The sequence below is a fragment of the Thermobia domestica genome, chromosome 7, assembly GCF_964235325.1.
Source record: "Thermobia domestica chromosome 7, izTheDome1.hap1.1, whole genome shotgun sequence".
Taxonomy (NCBI): domain Eukaryota; kingdom Metazoa; phylum Arthropoda; class Insecta; order Zygentoma; family Lepismatidae; genus Thermobia; species Thermobia domestica.
The window spans coordinates 121,805,452-121,830,130 of NC_137460.1; the positions used below are offsets into that span (position 1 = coordinate 121,805,452).

Here is a 24,679-nt window from a genome sequence, read left to right on the forward strand (position 1 = left end):
TATAAAATATACCTCCCAGATAACTTTAATAGTTGGAAATAAAGAATGAAACGATGTGAAGAATAAACGGGGATATAGTGCATTGAAAACTGACAGAAAATATGTAACTCAAGAATTTAGAACAGCAGTAATTATGGGAAAATGATACGTTATTTTGATACATCTGAATTTCATACATTTACTTGTCTACGACATGTTCCATTGATATTGATGGTATAATGTTTCTGCTGCATAACAACAGTAGTCAGAACAATCTTGAATTCAACCTTCATTCCACAGGGATGTTCTGAAACGTAGAGCTTCCATTAAATAACCTATATACTGTATGTACGTACATATACAGACGGGAATCCTTTTATGGTACAGAAACCTGAAAATTATTCATGTCTGTTCGTGAAAACGGAAATTGTTTTTGTTGAAATCCAGTAAATTCCATTCCTACAGCCAGTGAGATTCATTGTTCTTACTAGTCGTTCAATCTGAATTAATAAGGAGAGGTTAGATTTTTAGAAAAATGAAATGAAATCTTTGAGATTTACGTCCCACGATTTGCCGGTTAGGCTAAAGGAGACGGTGATGACGAGTAATGAATGAAATGGTGGAATGAAGAAAGTGGGAGGAAACGGGAGAACCCCGAGAAAACCCACGCACACGGTGTGTCCACCACAAAATTCACTTGGCGTAGGCTGGGATCGAACCCGGGACCCCAAGCACCAGAGGCAAACGCTCTACCACTGAGCCACCGCGGCCCCCTAGCTTTTGAGATTCTAGGGTATAGTGGGGACAAAATGACGTGTATGTTTAGGGCAATTCGTCTATATGTTCTAGTAGAGAAGATTTTCTAGCTTTGAAGATGGAACACGGTTGGGAGCTCAAGTCCATGAGGTACACAATACAGCGTGAGCACAGAAACAGTACCTGATTTTAAAGTGCCATATAATTAACATTTAATTGAATATTTATATGAACTTTTGTACAGAGATCAGTAAACTCAAAGTATCTTTTCAGAATCCTAGTTCTGATCAGGGCAGCTAGAGGGCAGTAACATCGAAAATGGCGTTCACTCCACAGCAATGAAGCTGGTGCGTTTTACAATTTGCAAAAACAAGCAGTTTTGTGAGAGTGCAGCATGATTTCAAACGACAATTTAATGCTGACCCACCCATACACAAATTCATTGTAAAGTGGCATAGAACGTTTATTGAGACGGGGTGCATTTGTGATCAAAGAAAAGGACATTCAGGGCGACGTCGAGTCTCCGAGGAAACTGTGGAGCGCGTAAGAGCAGCCTTCGTACACAGCCCACAGAAGTCTACACGTAAAGCTAGCAGAGAGTTGCAGATGCCACAAACAACAGTAAGCAAGATCTTACGCAAGCGTTTGCGGTGTTACCCGTACCGACTGCAGTTGGTTCAGAAGTTATACCCACAAGACAAGGTAAAGCACCGTGAGTTCTGTGAGACTATGCAAAATTTCATGAGGACGACGAAAACTTTCTGACGAAGATCATTTCCAGCGATGAGGCGACATTTCACTTGAGTGGAAAGGTGAATAGACACAATGTAAGGATATGGGGAACCCAGATTCCTCACGCAACTGTAAATGTGGAACGTGACTCACCGAAAATCAATGTTTTTTGTGCAGTATCAGAGCGTCGGGTGCACGGTCCGTTCTTCTTTCAGGAATAAACAATTACAGGTGAAAGTTACTTAGCATTGCTACGTAACTGGTTGATTGCGCAACTTAGTAATGCAGAGATAGACGACTTCGTTCTACAAGAAGATGGAGCGCCGCCACACTGGCATCGTGCTGTACCCAAGTTTCTAAACGAGAACCTCCCAAACCGATGATTAGGGCGCTCTGGAGTCAATGATCAAGTTCTTTGCAAGTGGCCTCCAAGATCACCTGACCTCACTGTTTGTGACTTCTTTCTGTGGGGATTTGTGAAGGACAAAATGTATGCACCTCCACTACCCGCAACTCTGAACGATCTCCAAGAACGCATCAGTGATGCTGTCAACTCCATCACACCGGACATGCTTCACAACGTGTGGTTGGAGCTAGATTACAGCTTCGATATTTCCCGCGTTACAGGTGGCGAGTGTTTGTGATTTCAATTATTGCTACAAAAACTTTTTGAGTTTATGTATCACTGTTCAAAATTTCAGCAAAGTATTCCTTCGCATATTAAATTTACACTAATTTGAAACCTGGGACTGTTTCTGTGCTCACCCTGTACGTAGAATAAAAGCGACTAAACCTTTAAAATATTCAATATTAGATTTTCTTCTTTTTCGAATGATCCTCAATATTTGCTAGACATAAATAACAGTCTTCTATATGGCTGGTTGATTCATGTTAAACTCACATTTCGTTTGTCATCAATATTACATACGAAGTAACTGTGATGAATCTTTTTTTTTTTTTTTAATTTGTGCTGGCTTTTCAAATTATACGGCCCACATATGTAACAAAAGTTGATTGACGAATTTACACGAGCGCGACAAAATTTCTTCATTCAATCTGGGAATTCGGGGTTTTACACTCCTAGAGCAAAATAGTATGAAAAATCAACGATATATATATGATATAAGATACGCGTGCCTTGAAAATATATTAGATTGAGCACTTTAGGCTCTACCCTTATAAAATTCTGCGTATGCCAATGACGTGAGTGAAATTACTTAATGTAAATATTTCAGATATTCAGAGTGATCATATAATAGTTTTTTATTACTATTTTGAAGAACGTTTACGAAGCTTGTCATTATACTTTATGCAACTTGTACTCCAATACTAGGCTGATATAATTTTGTTTTAACATTTCAATTGATCCTTTGTTCTTTTTTGTAGGAGACATAACTTGGTTTATAGACAACAGTGTGCATTGTTATGTCATGTTTCTTTTTCTGACAAACAGACAATTCTTCAAACAGGTTATTCACTCAGAGTAACATATTCTGCAATGTATTCATTCATACATAAGTGCATTATTGTTATTATTGTAATATTTTATTGTTTAATTAGATAATCACATAATTTACTCCTAGTTACTGACTCTTGCTCCTTTATTGTTGCATGCAACTTGGCTTGTGGGCAAGGATATGCATTGCTAAGTAAAGTCATGTGCTTTGTTTACGCCGATAAAGTAAGTTCTTCAAACAGGTTTCGCTCCAAGCAAGACAAGTATTGTTATGTATGCATTTATAAGTGCATTATTATTATAACTGTAACGTTTTGTTGTTTAATTAGCTAATTTAGTTGCTGTTACGTTTTCAACTATTAATTAAAACGAAGAAAAAGAGTAAGAGTAACGACTATCCGCTTTTATGCTTTAGAACTTGTACACCTCAATCCAAGGAGATCAGGTCAAGAATCGTCGTAGCCAAAAAGGCATTCAACAAGAAAGTATTACTTCTAACTTTAGACTAGGCTTAGCATTAGACTAGGGAAGAAGTTAGTCAAGTGGTTTTGATGGAGTATTGTATTGTATTGTATGGCTAGAAGACTTTGGTAGACTTCACGGAAGTTAGTAAAATGAGGCGTCTAGTACCAGAATCCGCCAAATCCATTTAGCTTACTTTTCGAGTGGAGTGAATCTCCATATAAAGTAGAGTGAATCTCCATGCAAAACGTGGAGTGAATCTCCATATAAACACTAACTAGGTTCTATATTTGTACTAGTTTTTTAGTAAGATATACTAAGTTTTTAAGCAAAATACTGTTTCTATGAAATTCTTTAGATCAAACACGTATAGGCCTAATTCAATTTCGGTAAAAAAAAAAAAAAAGATTTTGATACTAGGCGCCTCAAATACATATTTAGAGATCTTCGATATGTCATGTTGGAGGAAGATGGAGAAGATAAAATTGATTCAAAGGGTAACAGAGGTTTTTTTTCCAAATGGGTGGGAGAGAAGAGGACGCTTTTAACCAGCATTCTTCGTAGGAAAGCTTATTCCATTGAATATATTTAACGAAGAAATTAACTTCTTCATAAACCTCCTAGAGGGAAAAATGGAAAGAAAGCAAGAAGTAGAAGCAAGAAGAATACAACTGATCAATGATTTTGAAAAACAAAAGAAAATATTAGGAATTAAAGGAAAAAGTTATTTTTGTTGGGTAAATTAACAAATTTCCCTTGATTTCTGCTTAAGTATCCAATTTAAAGTCTGTTGAAAGCACACTTGAGTCAGTTGAAACGAGTAAAACAAGATGTAGAAAAATATATATACGATCATTCCGGTAGCAGATTCAGGCAATTATCCAGACCCGAACCTAAGGGTAAAAAAAAAAAAATAAAATAAAACTATTAGGCCCAGGACCTGGTGACAGGCAGACTACTTAATAATAATAATAATAATAATAATAATAATAATAATAATAATAAATATTTCAAGATTTAAGTGAAAATGAGATGTTTCTTTAAATACATTGTGGAATATTAAAAAGAGGAGCCGCGAAATCAAACAACCATGCAGCTTATCTGAAAATTAGAAAATATAATTGAAAAAAATACTAGTTTTCATGGTACATTATTTGGTAGTAATTTGAATCCAAGAAATGAGTTACTAGAGGACGCATAGCTGCTTTTATTCACTACTCAGATTCTCAGTTTCTAAAGTTGGGGCCACGGTGACACACAGTCAGTGGTAGAGCTTCACCTCTGATGCATGGAGTCCGTGGTTCGATCTTAGTTCGCGCCAAGTCAAATTTGTGGTGGACAAACACCGTGTGCGTGGGTTTTCTCGGGTTATCCCTTTCTTCCCATTTTCTTCATTCCACCTTTCATTAATTTCCCATCATCACCGTCTCCTTTAGCCTAACCAGTATAACCGTGGGACGTAAAAGAAAAAGAGCTTCAATTTCTAGAGTTTTTACTAAAATAATGAAAATTATAAAAAATGTAGAAAGTGAGCAGATAGTACATCCAAATTCTGTCAAGTCGAATAATGATTGTTTCCAAGACGTTTTGTATAGTGTAGAAATTTGAGTTCCCCAGATTTCTTTGGTGCATGGTCAAAGGGACACTTTCTCAGGAGAGTTGAAAGGAACTTCAAAATATGCTGACATAAGCCCTTATTACCGATCAAATGTTATCAAATATGACTTAAGGCACATTTTGATCATTGCACCCAGATATAAACGCATAATATGAAGTGTTTTGGATGTTTTCCTTGTCAATAATGTATCACAAACTAAAATGGTCAAAAACATGACTATACATCAGAGAATTCAAACGTAATAAATTATGCGATCAGATTTCTAGCTTTAAAGTTCAAAGTTAATATCGAGCATGAGACGAGAGGAGAAATAAGGTTATCTCGTATTCTCTCGTCGTCTTGATCCTTGGAAATCTTTCCTTATGTCGTCTTGATCCTTGGAAACCTTTTCTCATGTCGTCTTGTTCCTTGGAAACCTTTTCTCATCTCGTCTTAATCCTTGGAAACCTTTTTTCATCTCGTCTTGATTCTTGGAAACCTTTTCTCACCTCGTCTCGATTTTTTTCTCGTTTTGCTTTGTAAATTTATGTACATAAAACATGCTATGATATTTGTGATAATTTCATCTAGAAGTTATCAGAATACTTCCGCGACAAGCATGAGAGGTCCACAAAGGGTGTGATATAATAACATTTATATCATATTTATTATTGTATTATATTGGGTAATGACTTGTATACCTTTAGATGTTGATAACTTCTCTTTATTATGTTCGTACAACTTCTTCATCAATTATCAACTAGAAGTTTTATCCTATGAATCATGTAATAGCTACTAAAACCGTGTTTGAGATAAAAGTCTTGGGCGAACTAAAAAAATCCATCGCGTCTTGAATTTGAAAATGAGCTTATCGTCTCGAAGTTCGTCTCGTTTCAAAGACGAGAATCACTCGAGAATCGAGACAAGACGAGAAATTTCTCGTCTCATTGGCAGCACTATTCAAAATATCGTTCAGATGTTCACAAACTCGTATTGTACCCGAGATGAGCAAACTCATGAGCTCAGCTCTTGGACGCAATCACCCTCGAGCTTAATAAATGGACGTTAAGTCAATGTGAACATGAGTCCCATAAGAAGATAGGAAACCAGATCCGAAATCCAAGAAAGCGCCAGCTTCAATAAGGTAAATGAGGCAGTAAGTACTTGCTAGCACGAGCCCTGTTGATGATAGCTACTCCGTGCCTTTAGTAAATGAAAGCTCACTAAGATTAGAAGAGCGAGGGTCTTACTGAATCGGAGTCGGAGCTCAAGCGAGAGTGAGCCCAATTGAGTTTAGTGAGCGCAAGTCCAATGAGGTTAGAAGAGCACGAGTCTCACTGAGTATAGGCGGTTCGAGCTCTATCGAGTGTGAGCCTAATTATATTTTCTGCCTCGTGATAATAACAGACATTCTGTTATTAAATCTTTCTCTCTGCATAATAAACCGCCATGTTATATACGAGGGTTGCTATATATATTTCTGGCCTAGGCAACACTAAGTGTTGCCAGGTGCAATCTGACATTTCCATTGGAAAGTTTGACATTTTGTAGCATAAATGTACTCAGAACTTTTTGACTTACGACAATTTTTTTTTCTTTTACAGGTACTTGAAGAAATCAACTTGGCAAAAAAATGGAATTAACTCGTGAACATTTTCGTGCGATCATTTTTCACAACTTTCGACGTGGATTATCACGACAAGAGTGCATCGATGAACTTAAATCTTTGTATGGCGACGAAGCACCATCCTATAGCACTGTGAAAAACTGGTACAACGAATTCAATCGTGGCCGACGCTCGCTCAAAGACGAATTCCGTGAAGGTCGTCCAAAAACAGCCGTTGTGCCAGAAAACATCGATGCCGTACGTGAACTGATAATGCAAGACCGTCATGTGACTTACCGTGAGATAGAGGCATGCCTAGGCATTTCTTCCACCAGCATACATTCGATATTGCATGAACACCTGGCCGTAAAAAAGGTTTGTTCTCGTTGGATCCCGCACAATTTGACAATCGCTCAAAAGAAAGCTCGTGTGGATTGGTGTAAAGAAATGCTGAAAAAATACGATCGCGGTGCTTCAAAAGACGTTTATAAGATCGTCACAGGTGACGAATCATGGATCTATGCGTATGAGCCCGAAACAAAACAGCAATCGACCGTGTGGGTCTTCCAAGACGAGCCAAATCCAACGAAAGTTGTTCGTGGAAGAAGCACTTCGAAGCAAATGGTCGCCTGTTTCTTCGGCATAACTGGTCATGTGGCGACTGTTCCGCTTGAGCAACGTAGGACGGTCAATTCTGAGTGGTACACCACCATTTGTTTGCCTGAAGTCTTCGGAGAAATTCGAAAAATGAACAAGAGAAGACGAATCATTGTGCACCATGACAATGCGAGCTCTCACACATCGGCTCAAACCAGCGCATTTTTGACCGGCCAAAACGTCGAAGTGATGGGTCATCCGCCGTACAGCCCTGACTTGGCACCCAATGACTTCTTTTTATTCCCACACATCAAGAAAAAAATGCGTGGTCAACGATTTTCGTCGCCAGAAAATGCTGTTGAAGCATTCAAAAACCATGTTTTGGAGGTGTCTCAATCGGAGTGGAAAAAGTGCTTCGAAAATTGGTTTGAGCGCATGCAAAAGTGTATAAATCTTGATGGAGAATATTTTGAAAAACAATAAAACCATTTTCGTTGATAAATATTCGTATTTTCATTATTAGGCCAGAAATATATATAGCAGCCCTCGTAGTTTCAACGAAGTAAAATGTGCGGAATATCTACAGTCCTTCATTTACGTAAATAAATGAAACAGCTCTTTGCGTAAGTCTAAATGCACGTAAGTCGGACTTTTATCATATCGCAAACACATATGAAAAAAATACGAAAAAATCAAAATGTACTGTTTCATAATGCTGCAATGCAAAATCTCACTTCCTTAATATGCTTTATAAATAGAACACAGAACCATATACGTATTCATACAACGCCGATTGCAAAAATTAATAAATTAATAAAATAAAATAAAAAGTAGCAGTGTCACGATGTATCCACGTAAAGGAGTTTGGTTTGTATGGGGTAATATTCTCTCAATAAATATTGAAACCGGAAGTGGTGGCAGGTTTCTACCACCTCTGGTTTCAGTAGAGCGACTAGAGGGAAAAGTGAAGATATATTATCGAAATTTTTAATTGATTGCAAAAAATCTCTTCTTGCTATCAATTACCGTTTCTACTCTGAAGCGATCAACGTTAAAACCTAAAATGCCACTTCCGGTTTGAATAAAGGGTTAAGAGAGAAAATGGTATTTATTTTTAGAACGCTAAATGACTGCAAAAGCTCGTTTCTCGCTATCTTATCATTTTCCATTCTATGTAGATCAACATTGAAACCGGAAGTTGGCGTAGGTTTCTATCATTTCCCGTTTTAGTAGAGAATTAAGGATGAAGATGAAACGTTTTTGCAGGAAACTGCTTCTTGCTATCTATTACTGTTTTAGCTCTATAATGGCCATCGTTAAAACCGGAAATGGTTGAATTCTGCAACTTGCAGTTTGAACATTACCTTCATCAACGAGGTCTCTTGACTTGTTTATCCCGGCCAAAATTCATGGTGGTCCATCAAATACGAGTAGTTCTTGAGATTTCGTCTCCTGGACGGACGGACAAGTGCATATCGGGTAGGAATTTTTGTAGATCAAACTCCTTAGTTAATTAATTAATAACAGTTCAACAATACTTAATTACTTAATAACCAGGATAATCAACGTCCAGGCTGACCAACTAACAAGTTCAACTCACTAGATGACTCTCGAAATATAATTTTGAAATTTAACACTACTCTTTACTTCAGAATGTAAATACCCTTCGTAAATTCTACTTGATATTGAAAATTTCTTACGTAAGTATCAATTTCCGTATCTCAAACTTCAGTAACTCAGGCATTGCCTATAAAACAATATGCATATATACAGGTACATCTGCTACATGTAGACTGTAAATTTAAATAAAAATGTTACTGAAAAGAAGCTGAAGGCAAACGACCTGGCACTATATGATATATATGAGTGTCACCAGAAGTTCGAATGAAGACTAGGGTTACCAGCTTTTTCAACGTGATAAATCGGGACACGTTTGGTACTTACAGAGCTGAAAAGAAAGAAATATAGCCAAAGTAGACAGAGAATAATAATAAATCCCTTACTTGTTAATTAAAAATTGAAAATTATTTTGACATATAAGAAGTCTTTGACATACGCGAATGTCAAATGTGTCACTTTGACTTTTCTATTTTACGTGTAACAATTGTTTTCCTTCACATACCTTCTATATGAATTTCGATAATCCCATATTCTTCTTCTTCTTCTTCTTCTTCTTCTTCTTCTTCTTCTTATTATTATTATTATTATTATTATTATTATTATTATTATTATTATTATTATTATTATTATTATTATTATTATTATTATTATTATTATGCCATCTTTTACTTGATGTTTTATAAATAGGATTCAAAGGCAGAAATTTTAAAAAGACAGAACACATTCTTAAAAGGCCATTACCACCAACTCAGAAACAATTTTAATAACCCCATGAGATGAACGGAAATTTCCTGTTGTTGCATCTTTACTCAACCTTGGAAGAATGTGACCATGAACCTTGGAGAGCGACTTTCTTCCACATTTGTTTGCCCTCGAACGATATATACTAGGTCAGTGGTGTCCAATTATAATGAGCCTGAGGGCCATAACCGTCTTTGCTAACAAGGTGAAGGGCCGCAGCTAATAATAATAATAATAATAATAATAATAATAATAATAATAATAATAATAATAATAATAATAATAATAATAATAATTATTATTATTATTATTATTATTATTATTATTATTATTATTATTATTATTATTATTATTATTATTATTATTATTATTATTATTATTATACTACAAAAAATATAAAAATGTATTTGAAATATTACATTCAATGTGATAAATGAAGGTGACTAGGAGAGTTTACAAGGGCTGGGATATCTACATCCAATCCTGTTGTTGCGAGCCACAGAAGATGTAAGAGAGAAGAATCTCCAAGGCAGCTTCTGAACCGGTTCTTCACAATTTTTATGGTGAATTGGTATGGTTGGTTTGGTTTGGTTAATTGAAGTAATCGTTCTTTCAGCAACGATGCCTTACCTATAGCTACATTACTGACTCCAGTGTTGCCTTGGATGTCCGGGCCTTTTTGTTGTACAGAAGCGCTAAATGGATGCCTTATTTCGAAAGAAGAGTGGAAATATTAAAAGAATGAACATAAATGAAAATATTATCAGTAATAACAATCGTATGTTGTGAGAGCTTTATGGGCTGCAGAAAATTGTTTGGCGGGCCGCATGCGGCCCGCGGGCCGCCATTTGGACAACTCTGTACTAGGTAGTGTAGGAAGGCAGTAAAGCAGTTGGGAAACGGGTTAATTGGAAAGCTCTCTTCAATACTACAAGTTTAGGGAAATCTTTTTAAAAATACTAAATCAGAATAACAGAAGAATAACAAATTGTATTAAACATAAATTATTATAACAAATAAATGATGAAAAATAAAAAAGCAAAATATCATAAATGTAGAATTCTGAAGTTCTTAGTCATATTTGTTCTGTTCTAATGATATGCTATTATGAATAAAATAAGAATTTTTTTATTTAAATATTAACCGATTTCAGAAAAAAACGCTAATAAACAGAAAATAAATCTACTGTTATCTATTAAAAATTTCTGAAGTTTGTGCCAAGCCAAACTAATTAATACCTAATATGAAATTTAACAAAACATTAATTCGTTTGACATAGACCTCAAAATCCCTATATCGGCAACCACACACGATTTGTGTAACGAATCAAAGTTCTTAAAACTAATTAACAAAAAGTTTCTACAAATCCTAGGTTGTAATAAGAGCGGTAAGTTACAATCAGAAACAGGAACTCAACTACTGACCAATCTGGAAGATCTTAGCTTTACAGAGTAGAGTTGGTCTCAGCCAATACTTAACTTCAGACACCTGGAAATCGTTATATTAGTAAAGATTTGATAGTCAAAGATCTAAGATGGATGTTTTAGCAGTAAACTAAAGAGATTAAATTGTTTGCAGAATGACTGCGTTTATTAGTCCAAGGACCAATACAGGTTTTGCAAGCAGAGTGAGTCAACTGTAAGAAATAACTCATGTATCTGAAGACGAAAGTGGTTTTTGAGATCACAGTACAAAACAAAAAGTGAACTATTTGGCTACTCGGAGAAAGCGAATCAAACCCAACGTTAGGAAGACTTGTCATAGAACTCGAGCAGAGTAAGGGGTTAAACGATATCTGACTGTAACTAGAAAGTCACACTATCTATTCATCTTGGTATTATTTGCAAGACCGAAGTCTAATGAAGATTATGATAGATCACATTTAAAATTGCTCAACTGTACAGGTCTAGTTGTAGTACTTACGGGAATACATCCACAAATCTATTCATTCAAGCAGTAATGATTTCACTGGTCTCTAGACGTAGTTTACCCAGACATCTTTTTATAGGAGTGCACCACTCAGCATATTCGCTCAATGGACAGAGAACCCTGTTTTAGCCAAAGGAATAGGGTATGGATATTACCTTGACACCTGGCTGTGGACTAAAGGAAGTGGTAAGGAAATTACCCTGATATTTGGCGAAGTCTACTCATTTGCAACAAACAAAAAGAAGGCAAAAAGTAGCATGCAATTTGGGATCACTATTATATGGATCGACCTTCCAAACATGAATACTTTTTTTTTTAATCTGTTTATTCGTTACAGAATTATACTCGTACAATTTTGGTATTAATATTGACAACCGTTGAAAATTTTTAGTAACAAACTAGCATCAAACTCTAATGAAATTTACATGAGACAACCGTGGAAGAATTTTCATTCAAAAATTGTTAAACCAATTTCGAAATTAAGCGTGATCATACTCACACAATTACTCTACTAACACTGTCAATCATTGTGTTGTGTGGTTTACGTCCGAAGACTATAATTAAATCATTAAGAAATTTGTATGGAACCAACCCCAAAAAAGAATCATGAAATCAGTGCACCAAAGTCAAAGTTATGGATGATGAACATATCCACAACATACATATAGAACTGAGAACCTCGTCTTATTTGAAGTCGGTTTAAAAACTGTATCTAATTGTGTTTCAGCAAAATATGTAAATGGATTAATACATTGATCAAATTGATACGCTAATATATGTTATTATTTTCGGAGCTACTTTCAAATTGATGAAAATTCCTCACTATTGCCTTTAAAATAATGTTACAATCTTAGCAACCCGGCAATAGGACAAAGAAATTTAGAGCAGAATAGATTAATTTTTAACATGGAGAGAGAGAGTTATTATTATTCAATATCTAACCAAGGTGTTATATGTATGCGACAGACAATTAAAATTCGATAGTAAAATAATATAAATGAGTGCAATCGGAGAGAAAAAAACGATAGTTTTTATATTCAATCATTTAAAAAAAAATATTTGCTCCTCTCTCTCTCTCTCTCTAGTTATGCAAGTCACGTGTTAGCTCCAAACTACAATTTAGTTCAGACATCTGAAACAGATTATCTAATACATTTATAAACAAATTAGAAGTGGTACAGAAATGCTTTATGAAACTATTGTATTATATAACGAAAAACGATTGTTCATTATGTGACTACGAATGGAGGAGATTAAAAAGTTAATTTTTTAAAAAAGGAAATATATTGATACATCCTTTATACAAATAGTAATGTTGCACAATAAATATCGTAGGTAACATTGCTTTAAAAATATAGGAATAAGAACATAAGGACATTAGTTGCATTAAATTCAAAAAATGTGCAATCCGAATAAGAGTGACAAAATGTTATAACAATTTAAACTGAATACATATCCAAAACAAGCGAGTTGTGTTACACAATGTGAGGTAACAATAGAATTCAGAACTATAAGGATTCAGTATTAAAACCGGAAGCAGTAAACCTATAATTTCCAGCTGCAGTGGAGGAATAGTGCGAGAGATGGAACTTGTTCAACAGATATTTAATATATATATATATCGTTCGTTATCTCTTGCAACTATTACTAAATGGGAAGCACTATTGAAACCGAAAGTTGTACTGTTATTGCTATTTCTAATTCGAACAGAAGAATAAGACTGGAAACAAAATATATACTTTTGATTCAAAATCTATACTAGAACCTATTTGTCGTATATCATTATATTTACTCTATGGAAACCAATATTAAAACCGGAAGTGGTAGTAGATTTTTTCTATTTCCGGTTGCAATACAGTGATGAAGTCGAAGATGGAATATGTATTTCCGTGAGTCCATAAAAAAATAAAAATAAAAAAAGAACCTATTCTTGCTGTCTATCACTGTTTTCTTATTGCAGCGATAAGTGTTGAAATCAAAATTTAGATTTATATCTTTTCCGGTTTGAATACAGGAATAAAGGTGAAAACATATAATAGGCTGTTTCTGTCATTAATAAAACAAGATATACTATTAGTGATATATTGATATTGTAAAACCATAATTCCATTTCATTACAAACCGATCGATGACGAGGGTTCAATTTGAAGAAGTAACTGTTCTGAGGAGTTTATTTATGGAACGCTATTCTGGAAAGTGATATAGTTTCTCAATTTTGCATAGCTTATACAAAAAAAAAAAAAAAAAAAAAAAAAAATCCCATTGTAGGTATTATGAAGAAATAGATGGTAATCGTTCGGAACTTGAGAGGGGGATTTATAAATGATCAGAGATAGTCAACTGAGAACAGGAGATAAAAATAATATTTTCCAAGGTTTTAAATAAGAAAAGACACTGAAACGATATGGAATATTTTTCTGTATAAGCTATTAGCCTATTGCATAGGCTGTGTACGTAGAACATTGTGTCTAGCTTTTGCATTATATAAAGATAAAACATTAAAGGCAAAGTTTTAAAAAGTAATAACAAATACACAAGTAATGGTGATTTAAGATTTTCCTCGGGTTCGAGGGGAGTTAATATACGGAAAGTAAAATGTACTACTGATCAAATAGCGGTTTCCCACGTAGAGTCCGAACGAAGATATGGAACAGAGGAGGGCGGAGGACATTTCCACTAGGTTAGCCAATAAAATTATCACTGTACACAAGCATCAAACAGAGATTTCTGAACCTTTTAAATTTTTGCAAATATCAATACATTTATTTCAGCATGACGAAACTTTATTTCCTACGATTATTCACAAAAAGAAAACATATATTGTAGCAGTTGGTAAGTAAACTGCGATCCTCTACTTTTCACCATTATGTGTTAATACACGTTAACATACATACTGATATAATAAGGATACCCGACTAAGGTTATGAGCGCAATTACTTTACGTACAGTAGTGTACGCATCTTCTCTCATTCATAGGATAATTCACAAAAATAAATAAATAAAAAAATAAATAGTCAAACAGCAAATATCTTGAGGTCACTTTGTACGGACTAGTATCTTCCTTACTCATAATAATAATAATAATGAGTGTTATTAATATTTGCTACTTACAATGCGTTTCCTCCCTTCCTTGTTAATTTTCCCTCCGAGTTTGAGATCTGCTGCAAGGGTCATTGTTTCATTGACAGTGAGAAGGCCTTGAAGGCGGTCATCTTGCATGATGTAACAAGAGTGTTTCCTGAATACGCCAAGGTCCCTCTCAACACCATTCACGTACACTGTTCCAGATACTCCAGCGATCCTAAAAAGAGAAAAATAAAAAGAAATAAAAAATACAATAAGAATTAATAGTAGTATATTAAGTTCATTACCAATTATACTATAATGTTAAATTTATCGGAATGCCACTGCAATTAAGTCTGATATTTGAAATGTATATTTGACCGAGCGAAGTAACTCAAGTGGTAGAGCGTTGGCTTCGCATTCGGGAGGTCGTGGGTTCGAATCCCGCTGCCGATCATCCTGACTGAGGTTTTCCAGGGTTTCCCTTAGTCCTACCAGGCAAATGCCGGGATGGTACCTACTAAACAGGCCCTGGCCGATACCTTCCCAAATCCTTTCCATTGTTATTCTTGTTGTTGGATATCCAGTGTATAATAACCTCTGAGCTGTATGTGGTGATTATTAAATAAATAAATAAATAAATGGTGTTATTACAGAAGCCTTTAGAAATCTGAGACTTGTAACGAATTTAGGGAGTCAATTCTCGAAAATATGTTTTAATGACGAACCAACTTGTAGCTTTTCTGCCAAAGCCATGAGTTGAGTCTGAAGGTGAAGTACTTCTTGATTTATTCAAATTGAAGACAAACACAAACAAAAAAGAATAAACTTGAAAATTAAAAAAAAAAAGTTCCTTTCTCTTAATCTTGAACTATTAATCTGAAACTTAATCTGAAACGAAGCATCATTTCATTATCGATAAATTCTTTTTTAAAAAAAAAACTTTAAAAAATAAGCTAAATAAAGCAAATCGTACTTAAAAGTGAAAAAACTTACTCTGTCTTAAAAAATATATATATTTATGCATAACTTTAAAAATCATGCGGAGTGCTCTCATATACAAACAATTTATAAATTCTTAAATTCTCATGTAAATTAAGTCATTTTAGCCTAGAGGAGTGCATTCCAAATGCTTTTTTTTTTCAGCCATGCGTAAACTGCGATTTTTAAAAGTAATTTTCTTGAAAACATAATTATTGTTTACTTTTTAGTATGGTTTGTTTTATTTCATTTGTTTACTTTTTAAAAGTATATTTTAAAAACAATTTGTATTTTTTTTAACTTTTCAAGAACTCCTTGATTTATCCAAATTGGGGACAAAAAAAGAACAAACTTGAAAACAAAAATTGGAATTCCTTTCTCTTAAACTTGAACAGAAACGAAGCGAAACCTCAGAATCGATAAGAATAAAAAAAATGTTTTCTTAAAAAGTAACAAACCAAAAAGAGCAAATAATACTTAAAAGTGAAAAAAAGGTAAATCAGTTTTTAAGAAAATTACTTTAAAAATATTTATGCATGACAAAAAAAAAAAAAAAAAAAAAAAAAAAAAAAAAAAAAAAAAAAAAAAAAATTGGAGTGCTCTCATATACAAACAATTTATAAATTCTTAAATCTCATGTAAATCAATTGATTGCGTAAGCTAGAGGAGAGCATTCCCCATTCTTTTTTTTCAGTTATATATAAACAGACATTTTTGAAAAGTAATTTTCTTGAGAACAGAATTACTTTTTTTTTTACTTTTTACTATGATTTATTTTTTGTTTGTTAATTTTTTAAAAAAATTAATTTTAAATATAATATTATATTTTACTTTTTACCAGGGTGGATTGATTTAAATCAGTCTGATTTAAATCGCGATTTAAATCACTTGATTTTTTAAATAAAAATCGTTGATTTAAATCAAATTCAGAAATAAATTAATTTAAAGTGAAAATAAGTAAAATCCCGTTTCTGTTCTGTTATTTCGATTATGGAAGTTAATAATCATAATACAATGAGACTCAAATGTACAGTATAGTATGAAAACAAATGTCATGCAGAGGATGGTTAGGGAAAATCCCGTTTTCAACAGGAAACGGAGCAATCCTGCTTTCTTCTTTTCGTAACATTGGGTTTGGGTTTTAAAATCGTTAACTATTTCAACGGGGAAATCACCATCGACATTTAAGACGAAAATTCTTTTTTTGCGCGTGTCTGTGTTTGTTTGTTCCCAGATAATAGGGCGTATTTAGAGGGGTCCTATCCCCTCCCTCCCCCCAAAAAAATTTTGTTAATTTTATAATTTTAGGCGAAATTTATGTATTTCATGCCGCAAGCTAGTTCTGAGTTTTTAAAAATAGGCCCCTGCCAAATATCAGTAACTTTTGTGAAAAAAGTGTCATTTTGATAAACGTTGTTGTACTTTTTCCTTAATTCTTAGCCTTTTAAATGTTATCACCTATTTTTAGGTGATAAGGTAGAATCTTCATTATTCGATTAAAAAAGTACCAATAAGGCTTTTTACTTCGTTTTCTTCAAGGCTAGAGGCATTTTAGAACACGTTACATATGCTTTCACGCCTTTCTGCGTTGAGGCATAGTGTGTGATGACGTCATAAATTTCAAGATATTTTTTGTTAAGCATATTATTATTATTTTTTGGCAGGTTACATTTTGCATTCAGAAGACTGAAATTTTGCACACTCGTTCAGTGCATCCCTTAATAATTTTCAGATCTCTGCGTGGAAACAGCGGGGTCCAGAGGGGCAAACATGTTTTTAAAAAGGATATTTTTAACAAAAATAGCTTTTTTCGTGATTTTCCCGCTTTAGATGGAGGCATATGAATGGTACCGTTTGAAAGGCTGTTCTATTCTGAAGAAAATGATGTACGTACTATGCTCCTAGGATAAATAGGGATGTCTTAGGAAACTGTTACCTGAGATCCTGTTTTATACGGGAACCTGGGGTATTTGGGGAATATTATTTTTCGTAGACTTAGAATACTTTTGCACCTACAAGACTGAAATTTTGCACATTTACTCAGTGCACCCCTCAGTATTTTTCAGATTTGTTTCAGATCTCTCCTTAAAACAGGCGAAGGGGTCCACAGAGGTAAAAATAAATAAATAAATAAATAAAATAAAAATAAAAAAATTGAAAAAGATATTTTTAACAGAAAATTCCTTTTTTCGTGGCTCCCCAGATACATGATGGAAACTTTTGAAGGGTACCGTTTGAAAATTTGTTTTATTCTGAAGAGAATAATGTACAAATCATGATCCTAGGATAAATAGGGATGTCTGAGGAAATTTTTATATTACATCCGGGTCATCTGGAGCATTATGGGAATGTTCTTAGCTCACATTTAAATAATTTCCTCACCCTTACCACTCAAGATAGAAGCTTGAAATTTTGTACACACATTTAGTACACCCTTAGTATTTCCCAGTTGATTTTGAGATCTGTGCGTTGATACAGGGGAATCCAGAGGGGATCAAAATTTAAAAAAAAAAGTAAAAAGAAATGCCGATTACTCGCAAAATTTCCCGCTTCAGGAACATGATAGGGAAATGTGAATGTTACCGCTTCAAAAGAGAGTGCTTATTCTAAAGAGAGTGATGTATGTACCATGATCCTAGGATAAATAGGGATGATGCTGTAGCTGCTTGACTGAAAGTCTATAATTTACCTTTAAAAAGAGCCATAATTTAAAAGGGTTAAGAAACATTGCTTGGGATTGATATAGGTTAACGACTGGGGATAATTCAAAATTCAACCCCAATATTTTCACTTAAATGGCATAATTAGCATTTAATACTAATTCCTAATGCTTTTTCTTCAGTTCGCGACTTGTATTATACGAGGAGAAAGATTTGATTTAAATCAAAAAAATCGATTTAAATAAAAAAAATCAACAAAAATGATTTTTTAAAAAAAAATCATGATTTTTTTCCACCCTGCTTTTTACTATGATTTGTTTTCTTTTGTTTGTTAATTTTTTAAAATTAATTTTAAATATAATTTTATTCTTTTACTTTTTAGTATGATTTGTTTTGTTTTGTTTAATTTTTTTAAAATTAATTTTAAATATATTTTTTTACTTTTTAGTATGATTTGTTTTATTTTGTTTTAAAAATTTTTGTTGTAAAAAGGAAAGTATGTTTTTTAAAAAAAACATTTTTAATTTGATTAGTTATTTTTTCAAATATGTTACGAAAAATCGTAAAAAAATCTGAAATTTTGTTTGAACTTGTAAATATGAATTATCACTATGTACTGCATAATCCTGCTTTTCTGAAGAGTTAAGCTGGTTGCGTACAAAAAGGTTGATATCGATATTAGAATCAAACACGAGATCTAACTTTAAAAATATGTAAATATAAACAAATACATAAAAGGAACAATAGAATATTGAGTTGTAATTCTACTTACGTCTCTGCAAACTGTTTTTATTGTATGACGTCGGGAAATGTGTTAAATTAAAACTGCAAGATTTGACAAATAGGTTGCACTATTGTAAATTAAAGGAAAACATGTAACAATAATACATATATTACATTTTATAAAGGTAACCAAGAAAGTTCGATCGGTCGCTTTTTCACGTACCAGCTTCGAACATCGATATGTTACCTAAGACGTAACTGGAAGATCAAAAATAGTCCCCATCAGCATCGACGACCTTCTGCCAACTTTCTGGAAGGCTATTCCTCGCGGTAGAACATGGTGGACAGGGAAGCGTAAAAAGTATCAAATGCATTTTGCGCACTTCTACTAGGGATTTGAACTGACGTTCTTTAAGGTGATTGTCCAAGAAATGGAATAGATGATAATCGAACGGTGCAATATCTGCGGAATATGGCAGATGTAATAGTGTTTCCCATTCAATTCGTACAATAGTGTCCAGGGTATTCCTAACCACGTCGGGCTTAGCATTGTCCTGTAACAGGAGGACCCCTTTACGGTTCAGAAGTGCTGGCGCCAGAGTTTTGAGTTTCTCTTGAACACGACTCATCTGCTGACAGAAGTATACAGTTGAATTGATGCTCTGACCAGCTGGTAGCAGTTGCCGGTGCAAGATGCCGCGAGCAGCCCACCAAACACACAGGAGGACCTTCTGCTGGTACAGTGCTGGTTTCGCTTGTTCTGGAACCAGTTCATGGGATGCTAACCAATAATGACGGCGCAGTGGAACTTCGTTCAGGATCCACTTCTCATTACATGTCAACATCCTGCCCAGAAATGGCTCCTTCCTCAGACGAGACAGCAAAGAAACACAGGTGTCTCCTCGCGTTGCTTTCTGATCCGGAGTCATTATGTGGGACCCATCGATCCAACTTGTAGTTCTTCCCAAGTTGATGGAGGTGCTGCCGAATAGCTTCTCCACTTACACTGAATTGTAGTCCCAATTCCTCATATGTCTGGCCACTGTTCGCCTCAATTGCTGCCTGAAAATCTTCATTTTGTACACGTGTTGGTCTTCCAGCACGTAGTGCGTCTTTGAGTGTTTCGTCACCGTCCTTAAACTTGTTAAACTACCACTGCACTGTCCGCGTAGTCACGACACCCTTACCAGAGGCCTGGCATATCATTCGCCCCGCTGCAGCGGCGTTTGATCCCAGTTTGAACTCGTACAGTATACACCCTTATGACGCTCTGTGGAGGCCCCATGTTCACTCTGTGCTTACGCAAGTTCACAGTGTAACTGAACTGTCACAACCAGGTATCTACACCAACAATATACCTTCGCCTTAACTCCATTCGCATTCAACTCACGGTGTGATGGCCAATTGACCATTGACAAAGTGCGACAGAACTTTCTTGGTTACCTTTATAGATAAAGAACTGTCTAAATAAGATAAAAACAATTGAATTTTATATCCACTGCAATCTATTAGAAAGAAGGATTTGTCAACACATTTCCGTTAGATATTCTAGCAACGACTTCTTCGACTTTTCTGCAAATTGTATAGCATTTTTTATAAATATAATTACTTGTTCTTTCCCTTTGCTTCGTTCACAAATTGTCTGCATGCTAGCGACATCTCCTCGCATAAGATAGAAGTTAACGCAACTAGCGACAACTAACAACTTGGAACTGCACTGTTAGGAATTAGCATGATTGACAGAGTGAAGAGCCTTGCATTATAATAGTAATTGAGAATGTCTAAATATTTTTACCTAGAGCTTATGCAACCCATAACTAATCAATGTTTTAAAGTTTACATATGAGCGTTTCCTATAGACTGAGATGTTTTTGCTTTATAAATAAAATTGTTCTGAACTGCTGACAGAAAGATTTACACAATTATAGTACATAAATTTATTATTTTTCAATGTTCCGATATAGAATATAAAAATAAATAAAGCTGTGCTTTAATTTGCTGGTGTGATTCCCCCTTTCTTTTGCACTTGGTCCTATTAAAACATCACCATGTGCCATGCTACGAACCAATGTAAGACAAATTACTGTAACCTACGTAGAGATTCAATATTAAAACTTTTGTACCTTGTTTCCACAGAACTAATTACATGGATAAATTGTAACTTTATAGACTCCCATTTGCTTACAAAAGAGTAAAATTGTAGATGTTTCTGGTTCGATATTAATGAGTTTGTACACACACACACATATATATATATATATAGTTTTTCGGATTGATAGAAATTAAAATTTTCGTGTTCTGTTTTAAAAAATAGTTGGAAGTATCACGAAGAAGAAAAAAGACAAGATGGAAGGACAAAATACGAGATTATATGAGGGAAAGAGAATGGAAAATTAAGGTTGTGTAGGATAACGGAAGTAAATGAAGAAAACAATTAAGGATGGGAACGCCAGCCCCACATAAAGATTGGAAAAGGCGGAGGCAAAGAAGAAGGAGATTGAGTATATATATGCTACATTTTGTCATTTGAAGTGCATATTCCTGCTTTAATTCTATGTCTTTTCTATAGGCGTAATTAAAATAAGTTTCCTTAATTATTGGCGGTATGCACTAGAGATATTTATTATACTACGAGGGTAATTTCGAAAGCAAAAATCTCAAAACGCCGGGAATGCAGGGAAAATGTTCGTGTGGCAATTGGCAGCACTGTTGTATTTGCTTTTTGCCCACACTCCCAAAGAAACCTGCGGGCACCTCGCTGCAACGCTCAGTCTTGGCTTGGCAGCCATTTGTAATTACCTACTTTTGGAATTACCCTCGTATTAATGGTAGTAATATTCAATCTGTAATTTGCATTTCACAACTAACTTCAGCGTTTGCCAAAATTGGAGCCATTCATTCCTTTCGCTGTGATTATTGCATGAAGTTGTGGCACAAAAGTTAGGCTACCACAGGTTTTGTACAAGATGGGTTCCGAAAAATTTCGACAGACGAACACAAAGCACAGTGGTGACAGCGGCCTTGAAATTCCTTGGAGCCTATATCAAAGACGACAGTTCCTTTACTGATAATATCGTTATTTGAAACGAAACTTGGGTTAAGTACGTTAATTGTACAACAACAACAACAAAAACAACAACAACAACAACAACAAAAACAGTTCATAGAGGGTTTTACACCAGTTTAGGAAATGTAAAAAAACAAGAAAGTACTTCCAAACCATTGCCTGCAAGATAACTTTTGGCTACTGTGTTTCGGAAAAGGGAAGATTCATTGCTAGTTTATTTTCTGGGAGTTGGTGCAACAATTACTGCTGAAATATATTGTGAAACATTACAGAAGTTGAGAAGAGCAATTTAAACAAACGCCGAGGAAAACTGAGAACAAAAGTCCTGCAGTTTTAAGACCAACTCACTCCTCTGCCACTTCCGGCCAAACAGAGTCAGGAACTCTTATAGACTTTTAATTGAGAAGTTTTGTATCATCCGCCATATAATCCGGATGTTGCACCGAGCGACTATCACTTGTTTCTGCACATGAAGACCTGACTAGCAGCGCAGCGCTTAGGTGAGACGCGGACCTTCAAATGATTGAAGTTACAGGCTGAAATGTTTTATGACAATGGACTTTGTAAGTTTATACTAGAGACCTACACGGGCTGAATTTTTCGGCCCGAGCCCAATCCAGCCCGAACGTACCTAGGCCCGGCCCAGCCCGGGCCCGAAAAGTTTTGGAGATCATCGGCCCGAGCCCGGTCCGGCCCGATAAGTTTTTTCAAATTCTTGGCCCAAGCCCGGCCCGGGCCCGATAAATTTTAAAAGTTTTTGGCCCGACCCCGGCCCGATAATTAAAAAAAAAAAAATTAGCTCGAGCCCCAATCTTTCTCAAAATTTAGTACTAAATTTGATCTAACCCTCAGAAACATATTCTAAACTCTGGTTCACAACCTGACGCTTGCCTCCCGAATGGTACCATTACCTCCTAGAACTTTGCCTGTCATCGAGAGAACAAAAACTCCATTCCCTGTAACAAAAATCTAACTTAATTGATTTTTAGCATAAAGTGAAGATGGCAATATTGTTTAGCGACAGGCTAAACATTCCCACCCCTTCTTGTTATATTTTGAGTTCAGTGAAGGTCAAGGTCAGAGGTCAATTTACCGCATAATGCTTGCAATCCTCTATAGTGAAAGTGGAGCCGCTAAGCAACACAAACTGTAAATAGCTATTGCATTCTTTGTAACATTTTTCACGGACACACTTCTTCAACGTTTGGTTTTATTCCAATCATCGTTTAACGAAAGTCAATAATTATTAAAGAATTGAAATTAATCGGCCCCAGCCCAGCCCGACCTGAAGAGAAATCAGTGTCGGCCAGCCCAAGCCCGGCCCGGCCCAAAGAAATAACAGTGTCGGCCCGCCCAAGCCCAGCCCGGCCCAAAGAAATAACAGAGTCGGCCCGCCCAAGCCCGGCCCGTGCAGGTCTCTAGTTTATACACCGCTATGATAAGTGCCTAAACTTGTACCGTGACTGTGTCGAAAAGTACCCCTTTAAAATATATAACAAAACAACGGCTACTTTCACTTCTTTTTGTTCCAAAACGTGAGTTATTTTTCTAGATAACCCTCGTATTACTGTATTTACTACTAACTTACAAAACTAGGTTTAGTATGAAATGTAACAAACTTTTCCTTTGATAACTTTGTTTGGCATAGAATACGTTCATTTCTTGCAAACACCTTTAAGTTCTTATACTTTTTTTTTTTTTAAACAAACAAGAAAACAGCTACTTATGAAGTACGGTCCTGTTTTGTCATCTTCGTCTTTAATATCGCCTAGAGGTTCTTAATGGGATTGAAGTCAGATGAGTTTCTTGGCCACGTGTAACACTTCACTTTGTGTTTCTTAAAGATCAGGACAACCTTATTTGATGTCTGACAAGTGCTAGATCTCGCTGAAAAATACCGCTTCCACTTTCTTATTTGGTAAAAATCTGGTTTAACGGCTCTTGAGGTGAAAGATATTTAGCAGAAACTATTAAATTTATTCTATTCCAAAAAGACTGAAAGAACTTATCAAAGTAAATGGTAGTCACATGTCATACTAGACTTAATTTGTAAGTTAATAGTAAATATATTAATATAATAAACAAAAACCATGTTTTGAATATGTATTGATATTAATCTACATACTAATATATATCTGACTTATGATGTAAGCAGGGATAAAAGTGGATCTGAAGAGGTAGGGGGACGCATGACGTCACGCCGTCCCCCGTGCCTATCTTTGCCATTGTTATTTTATTAGAAAGTAGGGGGACGCGACAGAAATTTTCTGGAAGCGGGAGAACGACGTCCCCGCGCGTTCCCCCTCACTTTTAAACCTGGATGTAAGGAGATAAAATCTCCTATGCTCTTCTTGAAAGAGATTCCCATATTGTGCATGTTTATTTAACAGTGTAATTTGTTATCTTATTCTACTTTCGAAAAGGGGAAAACAATCTTACTATGATTGTGCTGTTTACTGAATGCATACAATAATAAACTCTATGTATTGTAATAAATAGAATACAAATATAATGCCAGGAAAAATTGTAACTGAAGTCAACACTGATGCAAATTCACATTCACAACGTACTATACTACTTACTTATACATAGAGGCGTTCTTAGGTGGCAAGGAGCGTAGTGCCAATAATGACTTCACGGGGTCAAAGTACTGGTAAAATTCGCCGAGCGTCCAAATTCAAAATTTATAGTAGTGCTGTGTGTGTGATGT

At 35.1% G+C, this 24,679-nt stretch overlaps 1 protein-coding gene across 2 annotated transcripts in view; it reads right to left on the reverse strand.

Moving 5' to 3' along the window:
* The window catches only part of LOC145690379 (ATP-binding cassette sub-family G member 1), a 220,098-nt gene that overhangs the window by 82,717 nt on the left and 112,702 nt on the right, over window positions 1-24,679 (reverse strand). For both annotated transcript variants that reach the window (XM_081765210.1, XM_081765209.1), the window contains exon 3: window positions 14,587-14,776. In XM_081765210.1, coding sequence (XP_081621336.1) covers window positions 14,587-14,776 — 190 coding nt within the window. The remainder of the gene's footprint in view (window positions 1-14,586; window positions 14,777-24,679) is intronic.